The following is a 23,345-nucleotide window of genomic DNA, read 5'->3' as shown; positions in this document are numbered from 1 at the left end:
GTGGACACCTATTTCCACCTGCATAGGAACACACACCTCAAACTGGAAATAGACATTATGGAACATATGTCTGTCAGTTATTCACCCCCATATAATTTGCATCCCTTTTGAATCTATATTAATCATTTTTCCTGCACAACGTTATCTTGGCAGCACCTAAAAACATAAAGAATTCATACTTTTATTCAACGCCATGTGCCAAACCACTTCAAAATGTATTTGTGCTCTGGAGGAGCTAAATAGACTGCGAAAATGCATGATGCCAAGTTGTACATAAACAGGGGTTAGAGCATAGGAAAATCAGGCTGATCCTCTTAAGATCTTTTACTAAATGAACATATCCTGAGACCATCACTGCCCTATAAGAGCCGTATTTCTTTCTAGAGTAGTAGTATACATGAACAGAATCAGTTCAAGAATAATATATTAAGAAGGTTGTTCAGGAGAACCAAGACAGGATGCTGAGGATAATAGAAGGTTAAAAACAACCATAATTTAAAGTAAGCATTAACCCTAAAGGCTTGACCTAGGTCTAAATAGTTTTTCATGATTCATATTGTATTTGTAATGAGCAAGGATGTTTTGTTCTTTGAATACGTTCCAATGAATTTAGCTCTGAAAAGCAAAACCTGTAGTCGCTCTCAAGGCTCCTCTTGCTGTCTCCTACACTGGGACTTATCTTTCTGCTTCAAGGAGATCAGAGGATGAGGTCTAGCCTGTGCATATCGGAGGGGTGGGGGTGGAGTAGGGAAAGCACGGATCATTTTGAAACCCTCCAGCACTGAAGCACTGTACTGATCTGACACCAGCTTCTTCAATAGAAATGTTTAAGCAGCAAGAAAATATTCTATGTTTTTTGGCAATCAACAGATCAGATAGAAGAGTCTAGCAATACGGCGAGGATGTGTAATCTGACATGATTAGACAAGGCTCTTTAGTACCAGAACATTCATAATTGAGACAAAGAAAGAGTATTAATAACACTTTCCTAACACGGCAGTTAGCCATTTTATATTTCCTTTCTTTAATCTTAGTGTTTTTCAACAAATCATGGGATTTAATAGCGTGTTTTGGCAGATTAGAGGATTTATGGCCCAGATGTTTTTTGTTCTAAAAATGGATTAGGGTGTAAAGTTTGCTGGAATCCATGGAACATGTTGAGGCAAGCCGGTCATTTTATGTGTGATTAGTGCCTGCCTTCTGTCTCACAGTCCCTCCATCTGTCACAATTCACCAATGGATCTGGTTAGATTTAGCCTCATGTCACAAACAAGTCCCTTTTCTGGGCAATTTCATATTATAGATTCAGTTTATGCCATTTTATGCCCTACTTAAAAGATAGGGAGAGTGAAAGATGATATATTAGCTTTCCTTTCAATATTTACAAAACAGTCTTTTCCCATCGGTATTCTACCCTAAAGTCATGCAGACGATCATAATAATGTGCATCAAATAAATAAGTGACCAGTGTTAAAATTAAGTTAAAAAAATTAGTGTTGCTTCTTACACCTGTTATTCTTTAAAAGAAATATTTTGACAATTTTTTTTTTTACTTTGGATTGTGGAGCTGTAGACGCAAGTTGGTCATTTGACCATCTTATTAAGAGTGTGAATTAAGTGTGACTGTGGCTTTCAGTAGCCACAATTTCTTATCATACAATTCACAGGTGCTTGGTTCCATTCTGTGCTTGAAATTTGGCCCCTGAACTCTTACAAGTTTGTATCCATAGCAAATCACTGCCACCTGTAGTTTACTTCACCATCAGTGAAATTGGGGGGGGAGGGGAGGATGATGATCTTCTTTTACTTAATTAATAATGATTTATTCTTTCTGTATATAACAACCCTAATAGTGCTATATGCAAACTCTAAACTGACCTTTCCAATATGATGAGAGTGTCAATAATTAGAGCAATAATCATCAATACCTCTATCCGATGGTAACATTCAAATGATCCTTACATAAAAAAAAAAAATCAAAGATAGGTTTTATTTTTGCACTACAAAATATTCAGATAACTGAAAAAAATATATATTTTAAGCTTCTTTCCAAGCATATGGAAACAACTATATTTGCCTTAAATATTAAGTTTGCATTACAGATGCTTGGCACCACGTTCACGTACGACTGTATGAATCAGGCATTATCGATTACTCATTCATTCATTCATTTTAGACTCATGAAATTGAGAAAGTACTATATGCCAGCCACTAGCCATTACCCCCCCCCAAAAAAAGACATGAATTTTATGGTTAAAGGTTAACCTATCCGTGCATTTGTACCAAACATAGTCTTTGTTCTGTCACATCTTCAGGTTATTTAAATGACCATGATGCTGTCACCAAGGCAATCCAAGAGGCTCGGCAGATGAAGGAGCAGCTTCGGCGGGAGCAGCAGGTGCTTGACGGAAAGGTGGCTGTTGTGAATAGTCTGGGTCTCAATAACTGTCGGACAGAAAAGGTTAGTTCATAAAATAACTGACTTTCCAAAAATGCTTAAATTGCCTAAATGCTTTTTTTTCCCTTTGTTTTCTCTCTTCTCACCACCTCAGAATGAGGGTTCTCCCTCCCTTTTCCCCTGTCAAGAGTACAGAAATCTTGATGCCCATCCTAATCAAAACCATCTGGAAACGAGATGAGTTATAATTCTCTTCTATCCATCTCCAAACCTTATTGACAATTAATATCCCCCTTCCTGCCATCAGTTTGCATTAAAATGGAATGGCATTTGAAATATCTGAGTCTGAGTGAAAGTTTTGCTTTACAGAGATGCTTAACTTGTATTTGGGGATGAGCTGGATTTGAAAATGCTGAATCTTCTTTAATCAGCATAAGCTTGGATGATACCCATGCTCATAGCCTAAGGAACTAGGATCCTGAGCCTGTCATAATATGTTTCCAATGCAAAGCGCTGTCAAGTTTTAGATGACTGCACAATTGGAAATTTTGACTTTATTATAAAACAAAATGTGCTTTTTAAAACTTGGACATTATTATTATACCTAAGCCCAGTGAAACTGCTGAATTTATTTGAGATGTAATAATTTCAAACTCTCTTGTTGAAGCTACATTGTATTTTACTCAGAAAAATAGTATGTTGTTGCAGAATGCTTGGAGTGATGTACTTATCTTGGTCATATTTGACATTTTTGAATTGAAATTTTAACGTGTTACTGGGTCTTGTTTTCACAATCCTGTCGCTAAAGAGATACAGTAAATCAGAGGAAAAAAATGATCAGCTACTTAGCAGTAACTTGAAAGTTAACCATCATGGGAAGTTCACGAGACAAACATCAGTGTCCAGAATGAGCAGATTGCTAATTGGATAGCTTTCTGGTTTCCCAGGTTTTATATGGAATTTAATGTGCAGTCCCTAAGAAGCTTACAATCTGCATAGTGGAGGTGAAATCCATGTGTGATCCCCTCACAACTGTACTTTTCCTCTGGTCCAAACATGGGTCGAAAAGATGGAGAAATGACTCCAATTCCACTCTGTTTCTGGAGGGGAGAGCAGAGTGTGGTTAGGGATGCATCCCTGGCAGGCACGCAGCACAGGAAGAGCGATCCTGGTGCAGCGAGGAGGGCACAAAATTTTTCTAGCTAAGCACCAGAAGGGAAGGGGAAAAGCAAAGTGACAGATTTAAGAAGGAATGATAGCAAGCATAAAGGAATTTATATTCAAATATTTAAACATTCTTGAAAGGATGCTTGAACAGAAATTCCTTTTCTCTGCTCCCCATGTAGAAATGAGTTTAACACTCAGCCAGATGCTAATGCAAAGTGACTCAAGCTATTCCTCGCAAGCATAGCTAAATTGCCGTTATTTGTTAAGCGCATTGAATTCAGCTGTGGCTACAGCAGTTGGTTGCATTCAGCGAGCATCTGTACCCTTTCTTTTTCTTTTTTTTAATCCTCCAAAGCAGAGACAACTCTACCTATCTCCCCCCTCTCCTCCCCTGTGCTGGCTGGGAATTGTCAAGTGACAACCGACCAAATCCTTTTGGACAGGAAGCCTTCATCCTGAGTTCTGTATACTTGCAAAACAGGCCTTGTGGTTGGATCAGGGAGCCCATTAAAAGCACTTTGATGGTATGGAAATTCATCTTCATGAAGCTCCTAGGCCCCTAAGCAGCATGCTGTTTAGCTGTGGTTACAGATCACTCATTCAGATCGGAGGGCAATAATTGTGCTGACGGCTTGTAAGGCAATGGAAGTACATAAAATAATCCTGGGCCCTCCACCATGGCACTGCGAGTTAATCTTCTCTAATACAGATCAGCTGTTGTTCTAACACATGACTTTATGCCGGCTCCAGTGACTCCACTCGGCCTTTTGATTAAGTACCAGGAGTGGTGCCGTCTGCATTCACTTTACACCATAGTTGTCCATCGTGAGGGGACTTTATTTCCACGTCTCGTTCCTTCTCCACAGTCAGCCTTTATGTTATTTCTCTGATTAGCACCTTCTCTATCTGTGTTGCAGGAGGGAGCGTGGCCTCTTGTTGAACACCACTGCCTTCAATTTCCCCTTCTCCTTTCTAGCATTATAACTTTTCAGAAATCTATTTTTGGAGTCATACCTGCCGAAGCCTGTTGGCCAATTAAGATGTCTCCATTCTCAAGAAGGCTGTCATCCCCAAATCTCTTCACCATGCCCTTTCGATGCAGTTGAGTTACATCGTCAACTACAGTCTTATATTTTCGTGAAAATCTTAAAATATGGAATGAAACAGTTCCATTATTGTAATAATATGGCAGACTTCCATAAGGTGTAAGTAAATCTTTTCAGCAGAAGGATCTGAATGACACCTTGATACCTGACAATGAAAGTGTGATTTTTGAAGCTCTCTGAGAAGCAGGTGTTAACTGTGGTTGCCTTTTCCTGTTGAACTAGCTTGGGTGCCATTTCTATAATATTAATGATTGATCTATGTGCAACTCATGGGTATGAGATAATGTCAAATTTATATCCTTTAATTAACACCTGCTACGTATGAGGGGCAGGGCAGTATTGTGTACTTGAGATACTCTATTGAACAAGAAAATATGTCCCCTGCCTTTATAAAGTATAGTTTAAATCAAATTATTATTTCGATTGTTAATCATGGCATCTTTAAGTGTGTGAGCCTACTTGTAGGAAGTGAATAAAGGCCCACCCATTTTGCTTAGCCTATCAGATCATTTCTATACCTGAGTTGACAAAGGTGGCTGCTTATTCTTTTTTTTTTTAAAGATTTTATTTATTTATTTAACAGAGAGAGACAGAGCGAGAGAGGGAACACAAGCAGGGGGAGAGGGAGAGGGAGAAGCAGGGTTCCCTGCAGAGCAAGGAGCCTGATGCGGGGCTCGATCCCAGGACCCTGGGATCATGACCTGAGCCGAAGGCAGACACTTAACGACTGAGCCACCCAGGCGCCCCGGTGGCTGCTTATTCTTCCACATAAAGTGACAGCATTATGTCTATTGTGTTGTTTTTCTCCTAATACCTACCTTTTTAATAGATTTTTATAATTGCCCAACTTTACCCATGGCCAGAGCATAGATAGATCAGTAGTTGGTTTGAAATTTTGCTTCCGTTTGAAAGACATAAACAGAATATATGATAAATTTTTTGCACTCTATCATATCATTTGAATACCAAAAGAAGGGCATTTCTCTCACTAAAACAATACTCCCAACTTCCTAAACCCAGAAAGTATGTGAGGTGTAAGGAGTGGGCGGGGGGGGGGGGGGGGCGGGGGGGGCGGGGGAGGCATGGATAAAAAAAAAAAAGAAACAGAAAGAATCTGGGAGAAAGGAAAGGGGAAAAGAGGAGAAATCCAGCCTGGTGCTTCCCACCAGTCTGAGAGGTGATAGCACGACCCGAGATCCCTATGTTGGAATCCTGCTGTGGAGATCTGTTTTCTTCAGTACACAAACCTCATACATAGTATTTTCTCCACATTTCAAATGACCAACTTGGTTGTCCCAAGCAGAAAGTCTTAATTCTGAAAAGCTGTAATTGGTAGTAAAAACAATTAGAGGTGTGAAGATAGGGACAAATGTTTTCTAGTAATATGCACCAAAACACATAATGAAAGTCATTTTTACTAAAACACATTTTAATTGAAGACTTCTAAAAGATTTCTCATTTTTTACTTTTCTTGGAAGTGCTTCAACATACCCGAAAACTGTGTATGTCAGGTTTCTTGGAAACTCTGGGACACAGTGTTATTTATAATTGTCATTTCAGGTTAATTATAGCCTGATTGCATATTCGGATAATGTTATCTTTTATCACATAGCTCTTCACAGATTAGTGTTATGGATGGAATAAAAGAAAAATCTTCTCAGGTAGGGAGAATCAGAAAGACCCTCATACATTTAGTTTGTCAAAACCACCCACTTTGCTTCATTAATACCCAAGTGGCACCGTCTTGACCGTATGACCAACTGCATACTCAGGTTCTGACCTTATGTGTGAAGGTAGCCATAATTAATAGGAAATCATACAGAGCTCAGTTTTTGTCCTGATACTACCAGGCAGTACTAATATAATAGAGACCCGATGCACCTGACTGCAATGTGGCATAGGCCAGAAGTTTCCTTGCTTCTTTCCCTCACTCCCAATGGAGTTATCCTTAAGGGAATGATGCCTATGCTGTAGTATTTGTTAGACATGTGTATCATTACGTGGGTCAGGAAATCTACATACAGTAGCTTCAACAGATAATGATTAATTTTTAGCACATAATGAAGTTCTGTAGGAGGCAGTTGGTGGCATTAGTTTATCAGCTCAGTGGTATCAGGGTTAAAATCTCCAGGATTCTCTTAGCTTTTCCCTTAGGGTCATAAAATGTTGCCATACCTAGAGCTATGCCACGAAGACAGGCCAGCTTGGGAAGGAGAAGCAGTTTTCTCTTTGCCCTTTTCAGTCCTCTTTCACATAGAGATGTGTTTCATTCCTTCTTCATTCACATGGGGGTGTTTCTTACGTTATTCACATAGAGATGTTTCACTGCACCCCTCAAGCAGACTTCCATAAACATCTCATTTGGGTAGAAATGGGTTGAACGCGTACCTTTAAGACAATTACTGGCCAAAAGCAAGAGAAGCTGCCTTAAGTTGATCATGAATTACATTTGGGGACTGAATTAGAGACCTTAGCTTATCCTCCTGGAGATCAAGGGATAGCTTAAGATCAAAGAGTATTTTGGCAGAGAAGAAAAGGACCAGAATGGCTATCGAATAGGAAAAGGCCATTGTAAGCCACAAAGCTCTCAGATATTTTCTTCATGAAAACTTCATGAAAACATGAAAATATTTTCTTCATGAAACTGGTTTGTTTTGGTTGTGTTAGATTTGTTGTCATCTATCTAACCACTTTCGTTCTTGGCACTATTATGTGTTCAGGGCCTTATACCTTGTCTGTGGTTCTTAAAGAAGTAAAGCACACATAAGTACGCACACACACACACACACACCCCAACATTGCTTGGGTGACAGATTAAACCAATGAATGTGTGTTCTCTCACATGTTTCTACATGTTAAGGCCGACTTCTGTACTACTTTCATATATAAGACAGATGTCACTCACAAAAATATACATGCAGATGCGTGCATCTGTTTTTTACCATAGAGAATTCACCCACCAAGCAAACGTTAATTGCCTACAGTGTACCTGAAATCTAAATCTCTACACATGCTATGAATTCCTCTATTACTGCAAGTAAGAATACCTAGCAAAATGCCTTACTTTTCCTTCTGAGGTTCAGTGAAAATTCATTGCAAATTTCCATAGAATAAGGGGAAAATTTAGAGAATCAGAGGTATATTTTAAACCGTAATTTATTCAACAATGATAGCAGTCTCTCTTTTCACTTGTCAGTCATACTCCTAAGAAAGCCTTACCACCTACTATATAGACTCATTTGTAAACATAGGTTAATTTTTATCACTCTGCTGCTTGGACACTCTTCCGCTACAACCTCCTCTTTTTCAGCTATTGTCAACCTCTTTCTTTCCCTTTAACAGAGTGCCAAACGTGAAATGACAGTGACCAATGTTGACTTAATGTGGATGTTTAATAATGAAAAAAAGTGTGTCAGTCCCAGCATTAGTTACAAATGGCAGTAAGTGTATCGGATGGCAGCCCTGTAATAATTTTACATCCATCATTCTTTCCTGATGCTTCGCTGGCCATCTGATGGATGGGGCCAGCAGTGTTAACTCTTCAGAAACTGACACAGTGTATCTAGTTCAGCATTATCTAACACATGCTCCTTCCCTCCGATAAGGACAAGGCATGTGAGGAATTGTGAATTACAGGTTTTGCCTTGAAAAAGTGAATATGAAGGGATTCATGCCTCTGCATTCAGGGGAAGACACTACAATTAATTAATGATTTATGGATGGCTTTTGTAGATCTTGCCTTTAGCCAAAATGAATTCTAGAAGTCAAATTAGAGCTAGATATTTCAGTGGTTAGAGGAAAAAATTCATGAAGGAGGAAGGCGTGTTAGGTAAATCCTTCCAGAGGAAGTGAGATAGATCCCTTGCCTCACCATGACAAAGCAGGAGCTTTTGGGGGTGGGGGTGGGGGTGGGGGGGATGGTGTGGTTGTGTGTGAGCACTCGTGTGTGATTTTTAAAAAGCCCCCAAACTTTTAAGACTGCTGGTTGGAATTTGTCTAGGAAAAATTACAGTGACGCAAATTATGAATATTTTTCTTTATAAAAGTGAGTATGTATTATTTTTTAATCTCTACGTTTACATATTAATTATTCCATGACTTTAAAAGACACACACAAATCTGACGTTGAATGCTTGCCTTTTTATTATTGGAGTCTCTCTACTCTGAAAATTTATATAAAATGGATAGGGAACTGCTTTCTAGGCAACTGATTATTAGGAAATCTAGACCAGCTTTTTATGTGCAAGTTGGCATTTGATCCTTAGGTTTTCTTCTCTTTTGTTTTTCATTCATAAAACCTTCTTAATTCTGAGTGTCTTAGCTAGGGAACACTTCTTATGGGACAGGAAGGCAGAGGAAAACCCCGTAGTGAATATTATCAGCACAGAGCAGCCAGTTTTTAAAGACCATGACAAAAAGGCAAATAGGTATTATGTCATCATCCATCCATCACTCTAGATGTCAGCCTTTCAATAATTCCAATCGACATTCTCGACAGGCTGGTGCAAGTTAAAGGGGCTGTTTGTTTCTAGAAATTGAGTATGGGCTGTCTATAGCCTTTTGTTCCAGATGGTTTTCTTCTGTGTCTTTTCATTTCTTTCTTTTTCTTTCTTTTCTTTTTGGGGGTATTTAATTGAAATACATGCCGAGTTTGCAGACTGCAAAGATCAGAGCTGTTTTCGTCCAGCAGTGGTAACTATGCATTAAACATTTTGATTTGTTTGAGCTTGAAGTTTAGTCCTTTTTTGCCATTTGCTTCATGGAGTTTGTGTATATTTACAGCCTCTGCATTTAATGGCCACATGCCTTATTTTCACAGATGGCCAGTGGAAGACTTTTTCTTTCTCTTAGTATAGCCCGCTTTCAGTTTTGCTACATTTGTCACAGTGCCACTACTTCAGCTAGCAAGTGCCCACGCTTGGTGGGGAGCAATTATGGTGTGAGTTTTTAAGGAGCTTTTTAAAGGTTTTTTTTTCCAGTAAACTTTTTATGGTTTAATTTTCAAGCCTAGAAAAGCTGTGCATGTTTTCAAACAGAGAGTCTTGTGTTCTTTACATCATTCTGGTAGAGGGGTTAGTGCAGGATGGTCCAATAAAATGAGACACACAGGGCATGCCAAATTGGGCTTTCGGATAGACACCCACAGGCCTCTCTGATGATTGAAATTGTCTATTCATTTAAAGACACAAGGAGATGCTCACAATAGTATTCCTGAGAAAAGCAAGTTTGAAAACACCACGTAGAGAATGATCCAGATATTTTTAAAGTATAGTCCTCTGTTGCGTAGATAAAACACTAGAAGAATAAGATGCTATAGTGATGCCAAGGTGTTAGGGTTGTAACTTGGTACACAGGGGCCCACATTTCTGACTTTTCTAAATTTCCTATAAGTAAAGTAAGAATCACTTTTGTTTTTGGACCAGAAGTGTTCTCTTTAAAAACCTGATCTACTAAGAATGGTCTTTCCTTCTCTTCTCCCTTGCTCCTATCCTCATCCCCAAGATCGAATAGCTGCCTTCAAGACAATTAAACAGTAAAGCACTGAAATAATTAGAGACATTTGTTTTTCAATTACCCTCTTATATTTACTAGATGTGTTGCATTCTCTATTGTCATTTATTGCAAACTACTTTACCAATATGGATTAAAAATTATGAGGAAACTATTCTGAATTGTGCATGCATTTCAAAGGGTCTCATTGAATCTCCGCAAGCCTACCGCTTCTCCTTTTTTTACAAATGAGAAAGACTTGCTTATGGGTCATAGGAATAATAATGGCTATTGCTGTTTATTTTGTGCTTTACCCTTTTCAAAGTGATTTCGCATCAGGTTGCAACCTTGTACTGTAATATGAGCAGAACAGCATTCTATCTTTGTTTTAAAAATAAAAACGAGATTTGAGAAGTTTGCAGGAATTCCAGTGGGAGATCAGTTTTTAAGCCAAGGTCTTGTGGCTTGGAGTTCAGTCTCTCTTCTAAAGGACCGTGCTGAAGAAGTCCGAGAAAGTACTCAGTGCCCGATGATTAGCTTGTGCTCCAGCATTGGTCATGTATATTAGTTAGTACAGTCTTGAGGCTTTATTACAGAAATCTCATTTAAGCAATCCCCATCTCCATAATATGTACATCGTTCTTCCCATTCTTTGTTTTTCCTGTGTCTGCTCCCTTCCTAAGTCTCTCTTCCTTCACCACGCACCACCAGCCTCTTCACTAAAGGATGAGCTAGGAAAACAAAAAGAACACGCTCCATCTTATTTGTTTTGCTTCTCGTAAGCAGTGCTGATAAAACATGTAAAGTTTTAGCTGTTGATTAAATTGAGATTCTAAATATCTGTTCTAATCTGTATTTTTCTCTCCCTTCCCTTAAAACAACCATGGATAATTGAAAAGTGAACTATAACTCCGATGTGCCCGTTTCTATTTGTCAGACCCAGCATTTCTGAACCAAGCCATGACTCTTTAAAACAGTCCAATTATATTTATTTAACTGAGGTGACTGCTGGCTACTGAGGCTACATTCATAAGAAAGCTAACAGTTTTATAGCTTTTATTCCATGAAAAGGAAAAATTAAAGAGAAAAATTCTATACATTTCTGCAGCTCAATAACTGGGTTACCCATTGTTTATAGAACAATTATCATCAGACAATGTTCAAGTTTTGTGTTTACATCTATGTAGCCCTCCCACCTACCGGACATCCTGCCTTGGTGGTGAATTCTATTGTTTTTCTTTGTTGGCCTCCTGTTTTTCTCACGTTAACCCTTTTGATTTAACTCAGTGCACACAGTATCTCTATCTGCCCTGCTTTGAAATATAACAAGGTCTTTTTTTAGACTTTGGTTGAATGCTGACCACATACACAAACATTTGAAAACTCAGGTCTTAGTTTTTTCTTCCCCTGCCTTCCCGTTTCCACATGTACACAGCATAAGCAAAGGCCAGTGTTTTGCCTTGACGGTGTTCATGTGTGCCTTCTTTGTGACTGATTTGTTTTCTACAGATTCCTTTGAGTGGCTTTTTTGTGCATGAATCTCCCAGGCCTCAGTGACTTCTTCCTGTCCCTGGCAGTGGTTTTCTGTTTTAAGGACTAAATTAGTACTGTTGAATTTGAGCATATAACTGTGTCTTTCACAAAGTACCTGAATCTGTGAATCTGATTGTTTCCGTGAATTTGGCAGTCTCTTCACAAAATATATCTCAATAACCCAATGTTTTTTCTTCATAATTTGAAATCTCTCCCTTGACTTCAAGAAAATGATGGCAGAATTCTCAATTATAAGTGGAGGGCCCTTAAGGTTTGAAACTTAAAAACTTTTGAGAAAACTGTCATTTATGATAGAGAAAATATGTATAGTTTTATATATTGGTCACAATTTTTTAGTTTTGTTTTAGGGAGTGTCCAGTAAAGTAGGACATAGAATTGCAGGTTTGAAAGACAATGAAAAGGGCCTTGAATTTCCTCTTCAGTATTTTTAATATGTCCGACATAGGTAGTCCTATGTCTAATACTCAAAAATTTCCAGAAAGGGGAAATTTTTTACATCTTGAGGCAGCTCATTTAATGGACAGACACCTCTGACTATTAGACAATTCTTTGTGGTTCATTATATTTCACCTGATAACTTAAAGCCATCGGTCAGTGTTGTATCTCTTGACTGTATATAGCCAAATTCTATCGCCTTTTCACAAATAAGAGGGCTCGATTCTTTTTTGTTTAAATAAGTTAATTCTTAAGATATTTAAAGACAGGTATTTTGTACCTGCTTTTCCCATCCCATTCAACTTTCTTTTTCAGGGCCCAATGCAACTTCTCCATCATGACAATAAGGATATTGATAGGAACATAATCCAAAGCTGAGTTAAGCCCAAAACATTATGACCATTGAGCATCCCTGGTCTGCATTCCAGTTCCTGTAGAAAAATAAACTAAGGTCATTATAATATTGTTTTTGTTAATGAATCCTGGCTTTTTGTTGTCACTACATCCTCTATTACGTGCTCTTAGCCAAAGTTTGTAACCAACAGCTCTGTCTTTTCTGGAACATACATTAAGTGCTCAGATCATTGTTCCTCAAATTTCTCTCTTCTTTCATAAGTCAGAATTAATTGTCATTAACTTTCTAATATTTCTCCTACTTTAAATCAGTTCTTTAAAAATCATAGGAATTCATCAGTTTTATCTACAAGGCATGCTACTATCTTGGATAATTATTCATCTGGATTAAGACTTGAATTCATAGAAACTGTGTTTCCTTCAAAACCATTCCGTCTATCTTCAACTTTACAATACTTTTTAAGAAAACTTGATCTGCCAGTACATTTCAATTTGACCAGATTGCCTGATGAAACTAAGTTTCTAAGAAATTTAGATGAAATCATACTTCAGGAAACATCTCATGAAGGTGGCTACCAAATTTCATGAAAGGAAATTAGACTGTGAACAAAATTATGTGTTCTAATTCATGATTTTCTCCACTAGGAGAATCTCTGGATATTGAAAAAGAAAACATCAAGATTAAATAAGGATGATTTTGTAGATGAGTAGACCAGAGGCCATTTATGGACCTTTCCAACTCCTTAGTTTCCATATCTTTATGACTGATCCTCTGATGGAAATATTCCTAAAGGATACCAGATTTCAGGGTACTAATGTGTCTGGAAATATCCCACTGGATACATTCACATTTGACCAGAGTAAAATTAGTGAATTATTTCTTCAACTTACGTTTTTGTTAGTCTTGGAGGGAAGTGTGTGTGTGTGCCTGTGTGTGAGCGGAGAGAGAATGTATTTGTATATATTTTATATACAATTTACAAGAAAGCCTTTTCTCCCATTTGTGCTGTTAGATTATGTGGGTGGATGGTTATTTTTTAGAAAATGGCGTTCTCAATAAGCAAGGGTGGAACCGAGAGGTTGAGGGGGTGGACATATGCATTATTTCTTTGTATTTTACTTAAGCTGATGAGAAAAATCTCCAAATGATAAATCATTATGACATTATAAATAATCTTTCATCTTCTTTGGTGGTCTGTGAGGTTCACATAATTGGAGGGTTAAAAACCTTTTTTGTTTCATTCTTCCTCCCATGTCATTAGTATAGAAGTAGACCATAAAAAAAAAAAAGTGCAGCCAGAAGGGGTTTAACTGTTACTGAGTCAACATTTGACAGTCACACTCTATTCTGTCATTTCATGCATGTGCTTTTTATGAGTTTTATAGCTTTGTGAGCTTTATTTCAGGGATGTCCATTATGATAGCTGATCCACAGCCCATCTCTCTTTGTGTATGTGTGTCTGCTGGGGAGCAAAGCTCATCACTTATACGAATCCCAATTTCAAGGAGTAACAGAGGAACCATTTAGTCATGCATTGTTTAATTTAGGATTAGGTAACTAAGGAAATATCTACCTCCTCTAAAACAGAGTTTTTGTGTGGTTTTTGTTTTGTTTTGTTTTTGACTGTTCTATGGAATAAAACAGGATATTCATTTGAGCCTCTATAAACAGTGAATTTTTAGTTATTTTCTGTATAAATTGAAGTAATGGAATAGGAGAAGTTTTCAATTTGTTCATCATGTCTGAACATCAAATAGAAAATAAAAAAGATTAAATACATTATTTTAGATGATAGACAAGAGAAATGAAAAAAATCTCAACAATTTTTAGAGTTGTTAGCAAAATTCTCCTTTTGAATGCATATTTGTCCACTACTTTAGCCATAGAAAATAAAAGGTCATAACCATGGCAAGTTACTTAATACTGCTATTGAACTAACTATTCCTGTAATTCATATATGTTAGGAAGAATCTTTATTTTTTCAATTTCCTTCATTGACTTCTTTCCCTAGTATTAAAAGCACAGATATTTTAATTTTTTAAGCTGATGAGAATCTATCATTATATTTAAACCCCATTTTACAAATTAGGATTCTGGGACTCAGAGAGGAGAATTGATTTGTCTAAAGTAACATAGCTAATATACACAGCAGAGTTTGGTTAAGAAGAAATGTTTTGGATCCCCAAACCCATTATTTTCTATATGGGTCATTTTCTATATTTTCAAATATGTCCTCTTCCCATTAATCCTTATGGTCTTTTGCCATTCAGAATGTACAGATCTTTACTGACTACTTCTAATCAACTCATTGCTTACATCTCTAGATATTTCTTGGCTTTCCTTGTTGATTCCCACCATTGCCAGGTGTCATGCACAAACAATACATGTGTTGTTTTCTACTAAGCAAGTCAATTGAATGAGCCCCAGAGCCCAAGACCAGCTGCTAAATTGACTAAGTGAATATTAGCACGGTAATAATACTTCTTTAAATGCTGGGTTTAGAATCATTTATTTGATCCAAAAAAAACTATATGATCTAAAACTTTATTTTCTTCTGTAGATGAGATACAATTCATTTGGATCCTTGCTCAAGTCAACATAGGATCCGAAGATTTTTCAAGTAAAAATAGACTTTACCTAATGTTGCCCCTTGATCTCAGTAAACCTACAGTATTGTATAAGATTTGATTAGCCAGGTAGGAATCATCTTTCCAAAGGAAATCTTATTGTTATCCAATTGCTAATTTGTATTCAAGAGAGAAAGCATACAGGTCATCTTGTTTGATCCTTATTTATAAATTCTCAAGACTCTTTCATTTTGACTACTTTGTAGTAATTAATATGCTTGTACCCTCTACTCTGAGATTACTTAGAGCATTTCAGAATGTTAGCAAGTATTTCTTTAAATGTGTTTATTTTTCTTTAATTTTTGCTTTATTTCTGATAGAAAAAAAGGTAGATAAGAGAAAACCAGTGAATCTTGTCAGTTTCAGACCAACATTTCAATAGTACTGAAGGGCAGTAAAGTAAAAGTGCTGTACTGGATTTTTATTCAAGAACACTGATCTTAAAGTGGGGGCATGAGGTGTTCTTTTTCTGTACAAATTCTTGACTAATGTGTTTTTTATTAAAGCCAGATGGGACTAAGAGTCTAAACTTTGGTAAAAATTATCGCTTGTGCCCATCAGCATTTTTTTCTGCTTCCCCAAACTCAATTTCTTGTTTCCCATTTTCAGCATCTTTCCATTTACCCCCTTTCTACCTGATATCAAACTGCACTTATTTTATTTCAGCTACCTCTGTTAATTAGTTAATTAAGAGAGGGGAAGTGTGGGGGGAGGGGTAGAGAAAGAGGGAGAGAGACAATCTCAAGCAGGCTCCACACCCAGCGTAGAGCCCTATGCAGGGCTCAATCTCACAACCCTGAGATCATGACCTTAGCCAAGATCAAGAGTCAGACACTTAATCCACTGAACCACCCAGGCAACCTCAGCTGCCTCTATTTAGAAAAGATTAATTTAATTATAGGAACTTTGGGAATCAAAATATTACCTTATTGAGCTATGTTGGCATGTTTGAAAAGAGGCTTTTAGAAAGGGAAAGATTTAATCCAAGGAACAGAATCTTAAATGGTTGAATTTTAGACATGGTAGTGCATAGATGGACTTTCTGGGGACGGGGACAGCCAGGGATGCTGGAATTGGAAGGAGTAGGATCAGAGGGATCTTCTCAAGGTACCAGCATTTGTGCTTTATAACATATGGCTGATTCTTTCTCCTCCTATATACCTATAGATTGAATTTAAACTTTTGAGAACTATTCTTAAATTCAACTCATTCTTCTGATGTTTCAGTATATTATCTGGACAACTATCCACATAAAGATTTATATATACTCCCTACATAAGAACTAAATATATGGGACACCTGGATGGATCCTGGGTGGCTCAGTCGGTTAAGCATCTGCTTTCAGCTCAGGTCATGATTCGGTGTCCTGGGATCAAGCCCCACATCGGGTTCCCTGCTCAGTGGGAGACTGCTTCTCTCTCTGCGCCTCCCCCTGCTCGTGTTCTCTCCATCTCTCTCTCTCTCTGAGATAAATAAGTAGAATCTTAAAATTTAAAAAAAGTACTAAAAATAAACTTTTATTTACTATAGGATCAATTTTCATATGAAATTCTATGGTAATTATTTGCCATGGAACCATTGTGTTTTAATATACCATATATTTACTATAGAACCACTTAGGTTTTAGTATAGCCCCCTTACCTCAATTCTTTTAAGTCTTCTGAATTTATTGCAAGGGTTTTTAAAATGTGCCAATGTTACCATTTTGATTTACATGCTGTTGTAAGGTGTTTTAATTAAAGGCACACCACACATTCTCTAATTCCTCCAGTCACATCTCATTTCCCTGTTCACATGTCTGAGAATCAGCTATGCAAAAAGTCACAAAAACAGTGCAGCTCACCCTGTTGACTTCCACTATCTCGCATGGACATGTTCTTGGGAAGTATTACACATTCCATTTTGGGTAACTAATTAAATAATTTTATTATGTTGTATACTTTAGGGGTAGATGATTAGAGTTCACTCACTGTAAAAACTGATGGTTAGTTTCCTGCCCATCATTTGCTAATTTTAGCTCTTGGTAAGATGGCACAAGATTCATACAGCTGAACTCAGAGCCTTAGAAGTCACTCAACATTTCGTCCTTTTTCTACTCCAATTGCCTTCATTTTGCTTCTTCGTCTTAAAAGACTTTGCTTCAGAATGGAAAACTCTTTCTAAAACATGTAGCATTTATTGCCTTATCCACCATTAAATCAAAACCTGAGAGGCAATCCATGCCTAGTACATTCCCCAAAGATAGTACAGTAAAGTCTTCATTGACTGGAGATGATCAAATCATGTTGATGGAATATGTGTGTGTGTGTGTGTGTGTGTGTGTGTGTGTGTGTGTGTTTAATGTAACTGTCTTCTATTTTAACAGCTACATTTACTATCAAGAGAGTCTGTTAAGCTGGTGTCCTTGGTGCTCCTGTTCTTAGCTGAATATATACAACAGACTCTCAGCAAAAGAAATCCAGAGCATATAAAGCAGCAGAAAATACCAATTTCACACAAACTAATTGGATCATTTTCTACATTTTTAAATATATAATTTATTTCAACTTAGTACTATATTATCCTATAGAACTCGAGTTGTTATCAACTATTTTGTTTCCAATTTCCCTGCTATGTTTTATACTAATGGACAATTAAATATTTTTTCTACTAAATCATGTAGAGAATTTGATGAATAGGAGTTCCAAGGCCACTAAATTTAGAGAATTTTTTATCTAGTATGTACAATTGTAATACTGTCAGAGATTTTGTAGAGATAAAACATATACTATATTAAGAATATCAATACCCTAATGGTTCTTGGTGGGAACATTAGTTGGACCCCTTTACGTATAATACAATTATTTTAAGTAGTTAATTATTTTCTGTGAACGTTTTATTATGTCAATAGTTATCCCACAGTATATGTGGTTCATTTGTACAGTTCATGATGGTGTTCCTCAGAAAATGAGGTAAATAATTATAAAGAAACCTGAGCAAATTTTATGAAATCCGATAGATGCTTTTCTTAAAACTGTTTTGGAACCAAGTCATCCTCAGAGCAGTGATGGAAAGTGCTAGAAAAAGTTGTAAACCTTCCATTGTATGCTTTTTCTTTTCATAAAATCACCCAATTACTTAATTGGAAGTAGTTTAATATCTCATGTGATTTAGATTGAGCGTTACATATTTTCCTTGAAAATAATTGTTTGTAATGCCACGTTCTCCATGAATTCAGATCATGCACTGCATGCTTTTAAATGACTTGATGTCTTTGCAGATCTAATTTTGGTGTATTTGTATCTCAAATAATTCGCCAACTCAATATTTTGGCTTAGCAATCCAAATCAAATTGTGGTCCAAGTAGCAGGCACTCACATCGAATGTACAGAGACTTGACAAGCAATTAGCAATGAATATTTAAACGTCTTCATTACCCTTGCATGAGGAATGCAGATGGCATTTAGGGAGATGGCAACCAGAGGGCACTACTGTGAATTATGTTTTTATCAGTTGGTCACCTGACTATTGGAAGACTTTCTCTGGGCCCCATGCCACTCCTATACTTCTACTGTCTGGCTAAAAATAAAGGCATTCCAAATGTTGTAAAACAGGTTGCTTTTATGAAATTTCTCTGCACATTTTATGATTTGGGAAGATTGTCTCCAAGGATCCCTGCATATACCCCTGAGGCATACCAAACCCAAATGCCAAGGCTGTATAGGGGATTCTAACAATCAGAGTTCCTTCAAAAACCCTGCTGATCATTTGCTGATCAATTACCTCAGCATAATGTGCTGAATGTGCAAAGGTGAATAAATCAACGTTCTGTCCCTCCCAGAAGCTAATGTATTATATATGGCCCAAGAAAAAAATGTCTTTGAATAATTATAATTTCCAGATTGAGCTCTCATTATAAATTTCTTTTTTTAAGGAAAAAACAACACTGGAGAGTCTGACTCAGCAACTGGCAGTTAAACAGAATGAAGAAGGAAAATTTAGCCATGCCATGATGGATTTCAATATGAGTGGAGATTCTGATGGTTTGTGAAAATTGTTCATGTATATTCTGATAGTGTGCAGACGTGTCTATTTAGTGCCAGTTAAAACTACTAAAAAGTCTGTAAGACAGCCACCTTATACCTGGTCATTACAATAAGAGCTCACATGTACTGAGCAGTTCCCATGTGCCGAGCAATCTGCTGAGGTCTTTGCATAAATCATCTCATTAATTTCTAGCACAGCCTGTGAGATAAATACTATTACAAATGAAGTATTTGTAATATTTGGCCCTGAGAATTTTGAATCATTTTTCTCCAAGATAACAGGGCTGTGATTACCAGAGGCAGGTCTTGGATTCAAGATGGCATGATTCTGAAGCAAATACTCCCAGTCACTGCCAGACTTCTCTCTCACTTCCCTATTTCTTGTACCCAAAGCAAACTATTCAGAAACTTGGTCTACAAGGTCATTTTCAAGTTTTCATTTGTCAAACTCTGACCAGAATACAAGGCTAAGCGGACATTTTCAGGAGACGCACATATATATGTGTGTGTGTGTGCATCTGTATTTGCACTTTGGAACCCTTCGCTCTTATACTGTCTACCATTCAGTCAAGTGTCCTCCCTCCCCTTTATAACCCAACTAGAACACCAGCTGCATAACCTCATGCTTTCTTCGCGTGCCTCAAGACTTCTGTTGTCTGTATCATCTCTGAACATTCCAAACATCCCCAATGACAACTAATTAAATTGACACTAATTTTAATAGCACAGCAAAGAGAGAAAAAGAAGAAAGTGCTATTCCTCTTACCTTAAGCTGCAGCTGGGAACCTCCCTCCTGTGTCAAGTGCCATATATGCATTTTGAGAGCACTGTCCTCAAATTTGTTACTATGGGAGAGAAAGTCCCCTGCATATAGAAAAGACTGCACCAGAGCAAACCATTAGAAAGCATACTTTAGGACCGAGGAGATGGCCTTAAGTTCCCCAAAATACATAGTTGTCTACTCTGTGCCTTGGGCCAGTTCTACTTTTAGGTGCAGTTCTACACTAGCCAAGAGACTAGCCAAACTTGAGCATGTAGCCAGATAATTTTATCGGAACTGAATTTTATTCAGTTGGATATCCAACCAAAGTCAGTGTTTTCCTGGCCTTTGGGATCCAAACGTTTCCTTCTCTTTTCTACATCACTTGGCTAAGATAAACGTGGTCTAAGTACATATAAAGAGCTTGTTTAGCTTTGATGAAGTTGCATAGTGTTCATTTTATTGCTTATGTTGCTGTAAGGTGTAAGAACAAGAAAAAGCAGATGTGCAAATGATCATTTGCTGGTTACAAACCCATTTCAGAAAGATGTTGCCATATATTAGCACTCATTTTTGTCAATAAAAAGACAATTACTGGTAATAACACATTTCATAAATTTTAAGTTGTATTAGCATGATAAAATATACCCATAGTAATCAGCATTAAAACATCAAAACTTTGTTGCTGTTATTTGTTAAATTCAGTCATGCTTGTATGCAAAACATTTTCCAATCTTCATCAGACCAAAGAGCATACTATGAGTGAGAAATAATGAGAAACTCCACCACCAGATATGCTGTGTTTCTGTTTGCTGCTCTAGAAGTCTTCAAGTCTGGGTAATTTTGGTTGATTTCTGTTTCTTCTAATTGAGAAAAGAGAGGAAGAGGTGTCTGAGGGAAGAAAAAAAAAAAAGCAATGCTTGAATTAAAGATACAAGTTCTAGAAATGCCCAAATTATTTAAAAATTTTATATGCTACCAAAATACATCTCTTCCATATTTTCTAATGATAACCCTGGAAAACTTGGTATCACAGTTCTGTGCTTCCTTCTGCTTCTCCTGATTTTCTTTGCCTAACTCGAGTATCTCTGGAAGCTGTTTAATCTGGTGAAAGTATTCTACAAAGTCACATGAAGCCTAGAGGAGGGAGGGCAGCTCCCAAGGGTTCTCCTGTGGCTCTTGGTTATGTTTTATCACCTTGAGTCTTGCTGATTGGAAAGGAACTTTCAGTGGGTCTCTTTGGGTAACTTTAGACATGAGGGAGAAAATCCAGGGGAATGAATATATTATTTGTTTCACCTTAAATATGTGGCTGTGGACTTTTAAAGAAACCATAGTAGTGTAACTGTTCATTTTTTTTTTTCCCCTACCATTTTCAGAGATCTTCTAGAGAGCAGGCTATCATTAATGCATCAGTGTATTTCATGTATTTATTAGCACAAAATTGCAAAGAAAAGCCAAACACATTACGGAAGAATTTCTATATTGTATTTTAACCTCAAATTTTTATTTAGCCACATTTTTATTTATATTACCTCAGAGAGAGGAAAAGGGAATGGCTACTGAGTATTCTGACCGTCTTTAGGTAACAGAGACACATCTTCACCTGTGGTCATCCATCGTGCCAAACAGATCAGTGTTTCACAATTTTGTGAGCTTCTCCACCTGTTTAATATTTCCATGGTACCAGCATGCCTATTGGTATGCCCCAGCTATTCTCTTTCCAATTTGCATCAAAGATTACATATTCAAATTTCTTTTGTCCTCTTGAAAGAAAATGGTGAAACAGTCTATAGTCCATCGATAAAAAGGAAAAAATATATTAGAAATGGATTAAAAATACAGATACGATAATTGCCACCACAGAGCTTATCACAAAAACTTCATGAACAAGCATCTGTCTCAAGAACTGGAAGTACTATTATCAGATGTACTTTTTATATTCATATTTCAATAGACTAGAATAGATATTTCACTAGACAAATATTCAATAGCAATACAAAGAAGAGAATTACCAAAGGTCTTAACACTCACACGAAGCAATGTTCCCTATTTTTAGGAAGTGCTGGAGTCTCAGAATCAAGAATTTATAGAGAATCCAGAGGGCGTGGTAGCAATGAACCCCACATAAAACGTCCAATGAATGCCTTCATGGTGTGGGCTAAAGACGAACGAAGGAAAATCCTTCAAGCGTTTCCCGACATGCACAACTCCAACATCAGCAAGATATTGGGTAAGAAATGTATTAATGATTATGTGATGCGTGGAATAAATTTACAGCTCTGTTTTCTGCAGTTGGTGAAAGGTACTGGCTTTAGAGGCCAGGCAGTTCATGTGATCTGCTTATCTAAAAAATAAGCACCATTAATTGAGGCTTTTCTTCTGATGACGAAGCATTTCATGTTTGTTGAGAAATGTGCCCAGTTTCTACAGCTTATTTAGTTGTGTGTCTCCATACTAATTGTTGTAATATTTTCTCTTCTTTAAGATCTAGAAATATTTTGTACCAAGACTAAGAAAAAAGTTCTTTTCCTATGAGCTACTTGGTAATGGGATTGACCTTTGAACTATAGAATTCTTCACGTGGTAGGGATGGAGGTAGAGGTGATGTTTGTTCTGGTGCTGTAACTGAAAATTAGATTGTCGGGACCCAAGAAGATGGACCGTGTGGGGCAATTTTTGATTTATACTTTTAGGAGCCTTAAGCAGATTTTCAGCATCTTTTTATTTATATTTTATGTTTTAGAATTACTGTTCTTTTTTTATTAACATATAGTGTATTATTTGTTTCAGGGGTCCAGGTCTGTGATTCATCAGTCTTACACAATTCACAGTGCTCACCACAACACATACCCTCCCCAATTTCAGCATCTTTTAAAAAGGGACTTTTCCTGTCATTTCAGCTTTCAGCTTAACAGATAAAGTACATATTTTCCTTATGTACATAGACACTGACGCACACAGAAGAGATCATGAGAGGTAAAGGTAGTGATTATAAAGAGACCTACTATATGCCAGTTTAAGTCCCAGAAAAAGGAAGGGAAGATTCCATTTCTGTTGTGCTGTTCACTTGACATCGTCATCATCTTCTTCATCTTCAGATAGTGTGATGGCCAGCTACCAGATAACCTAAGCAAATTTTGATTATTTATTCTCTGACCTAAACAACAAAAGAGAATAGGAGCACCTAACTCTGAATTTGGGCTTCAACAAATAAGTAACATTTCTCTAAGTTATTAAAGCTTTACTAAAATCCATAATGCATTTGGAATTACATGTACCTAATGCAAGTAGGTGTTCGTTTTGTTCCTTTACATTAAGGAACTGATCATCTAGAAGTAGTTACTAAACATACACGTGTGTTTTTATGCTCCCATATTCTCAAATGCTCATATCTCTGAGTGGAAATATGTGCTACCCAGTCCACA

At 37.1% G+C, this 23,345-nt stretch overlaps 1 protein-coding gene across 17 annotated transcripts in view; it reads left to right on the top strand.

The window, feature by feature from the left end:
• Positions 1–23,345, top strand: part of SOX5 (SRY-box transcription factor 5) — a 1,003,105-nt gene that overhangs the window by 968,352 nt on the left and 11,408 nt on the right. For all 17 annotated transcript variants that reach the window (XM_078075751.1, XM_078075750.1, XM_078075752.1 and 14 more), the window contains 3 exons: positions 2,316–2,461; positions 19,046–19,154; positions 21,977–22,150. In XM_078075751.1, the coding sequence (XP_077931877.1) occupies positions 2,316–2,461; positions 19,046–19,154; positions 21,977–22,150 (429 nt within the window). The remainder of the gene's footprint in view (positions 1–2,315; positions 2,462–19,045; positions 19,155–21,976; positions 22,151–23,345) is intronic.

The sequence above is a fragment of the Halichoerus grypus genome, chromosome 6 (genome assembly GCF_964656455.1).
Source record: "Halichoerus grypus chromosome 6, mHalGry1.hap1.1, whole genome shotgun sequence".
Classification (NCBI taxonomy): Eukaryota; Metazoa; Chordata; class Mammalia; order Carnivora; family Phocidae; genus Halichoerus; species Halichoerus grypus.
Note: the sequence above shows the minus strand (reverse complement) of the source record. Positions and strands in the feature narration are given on the sequence as shown.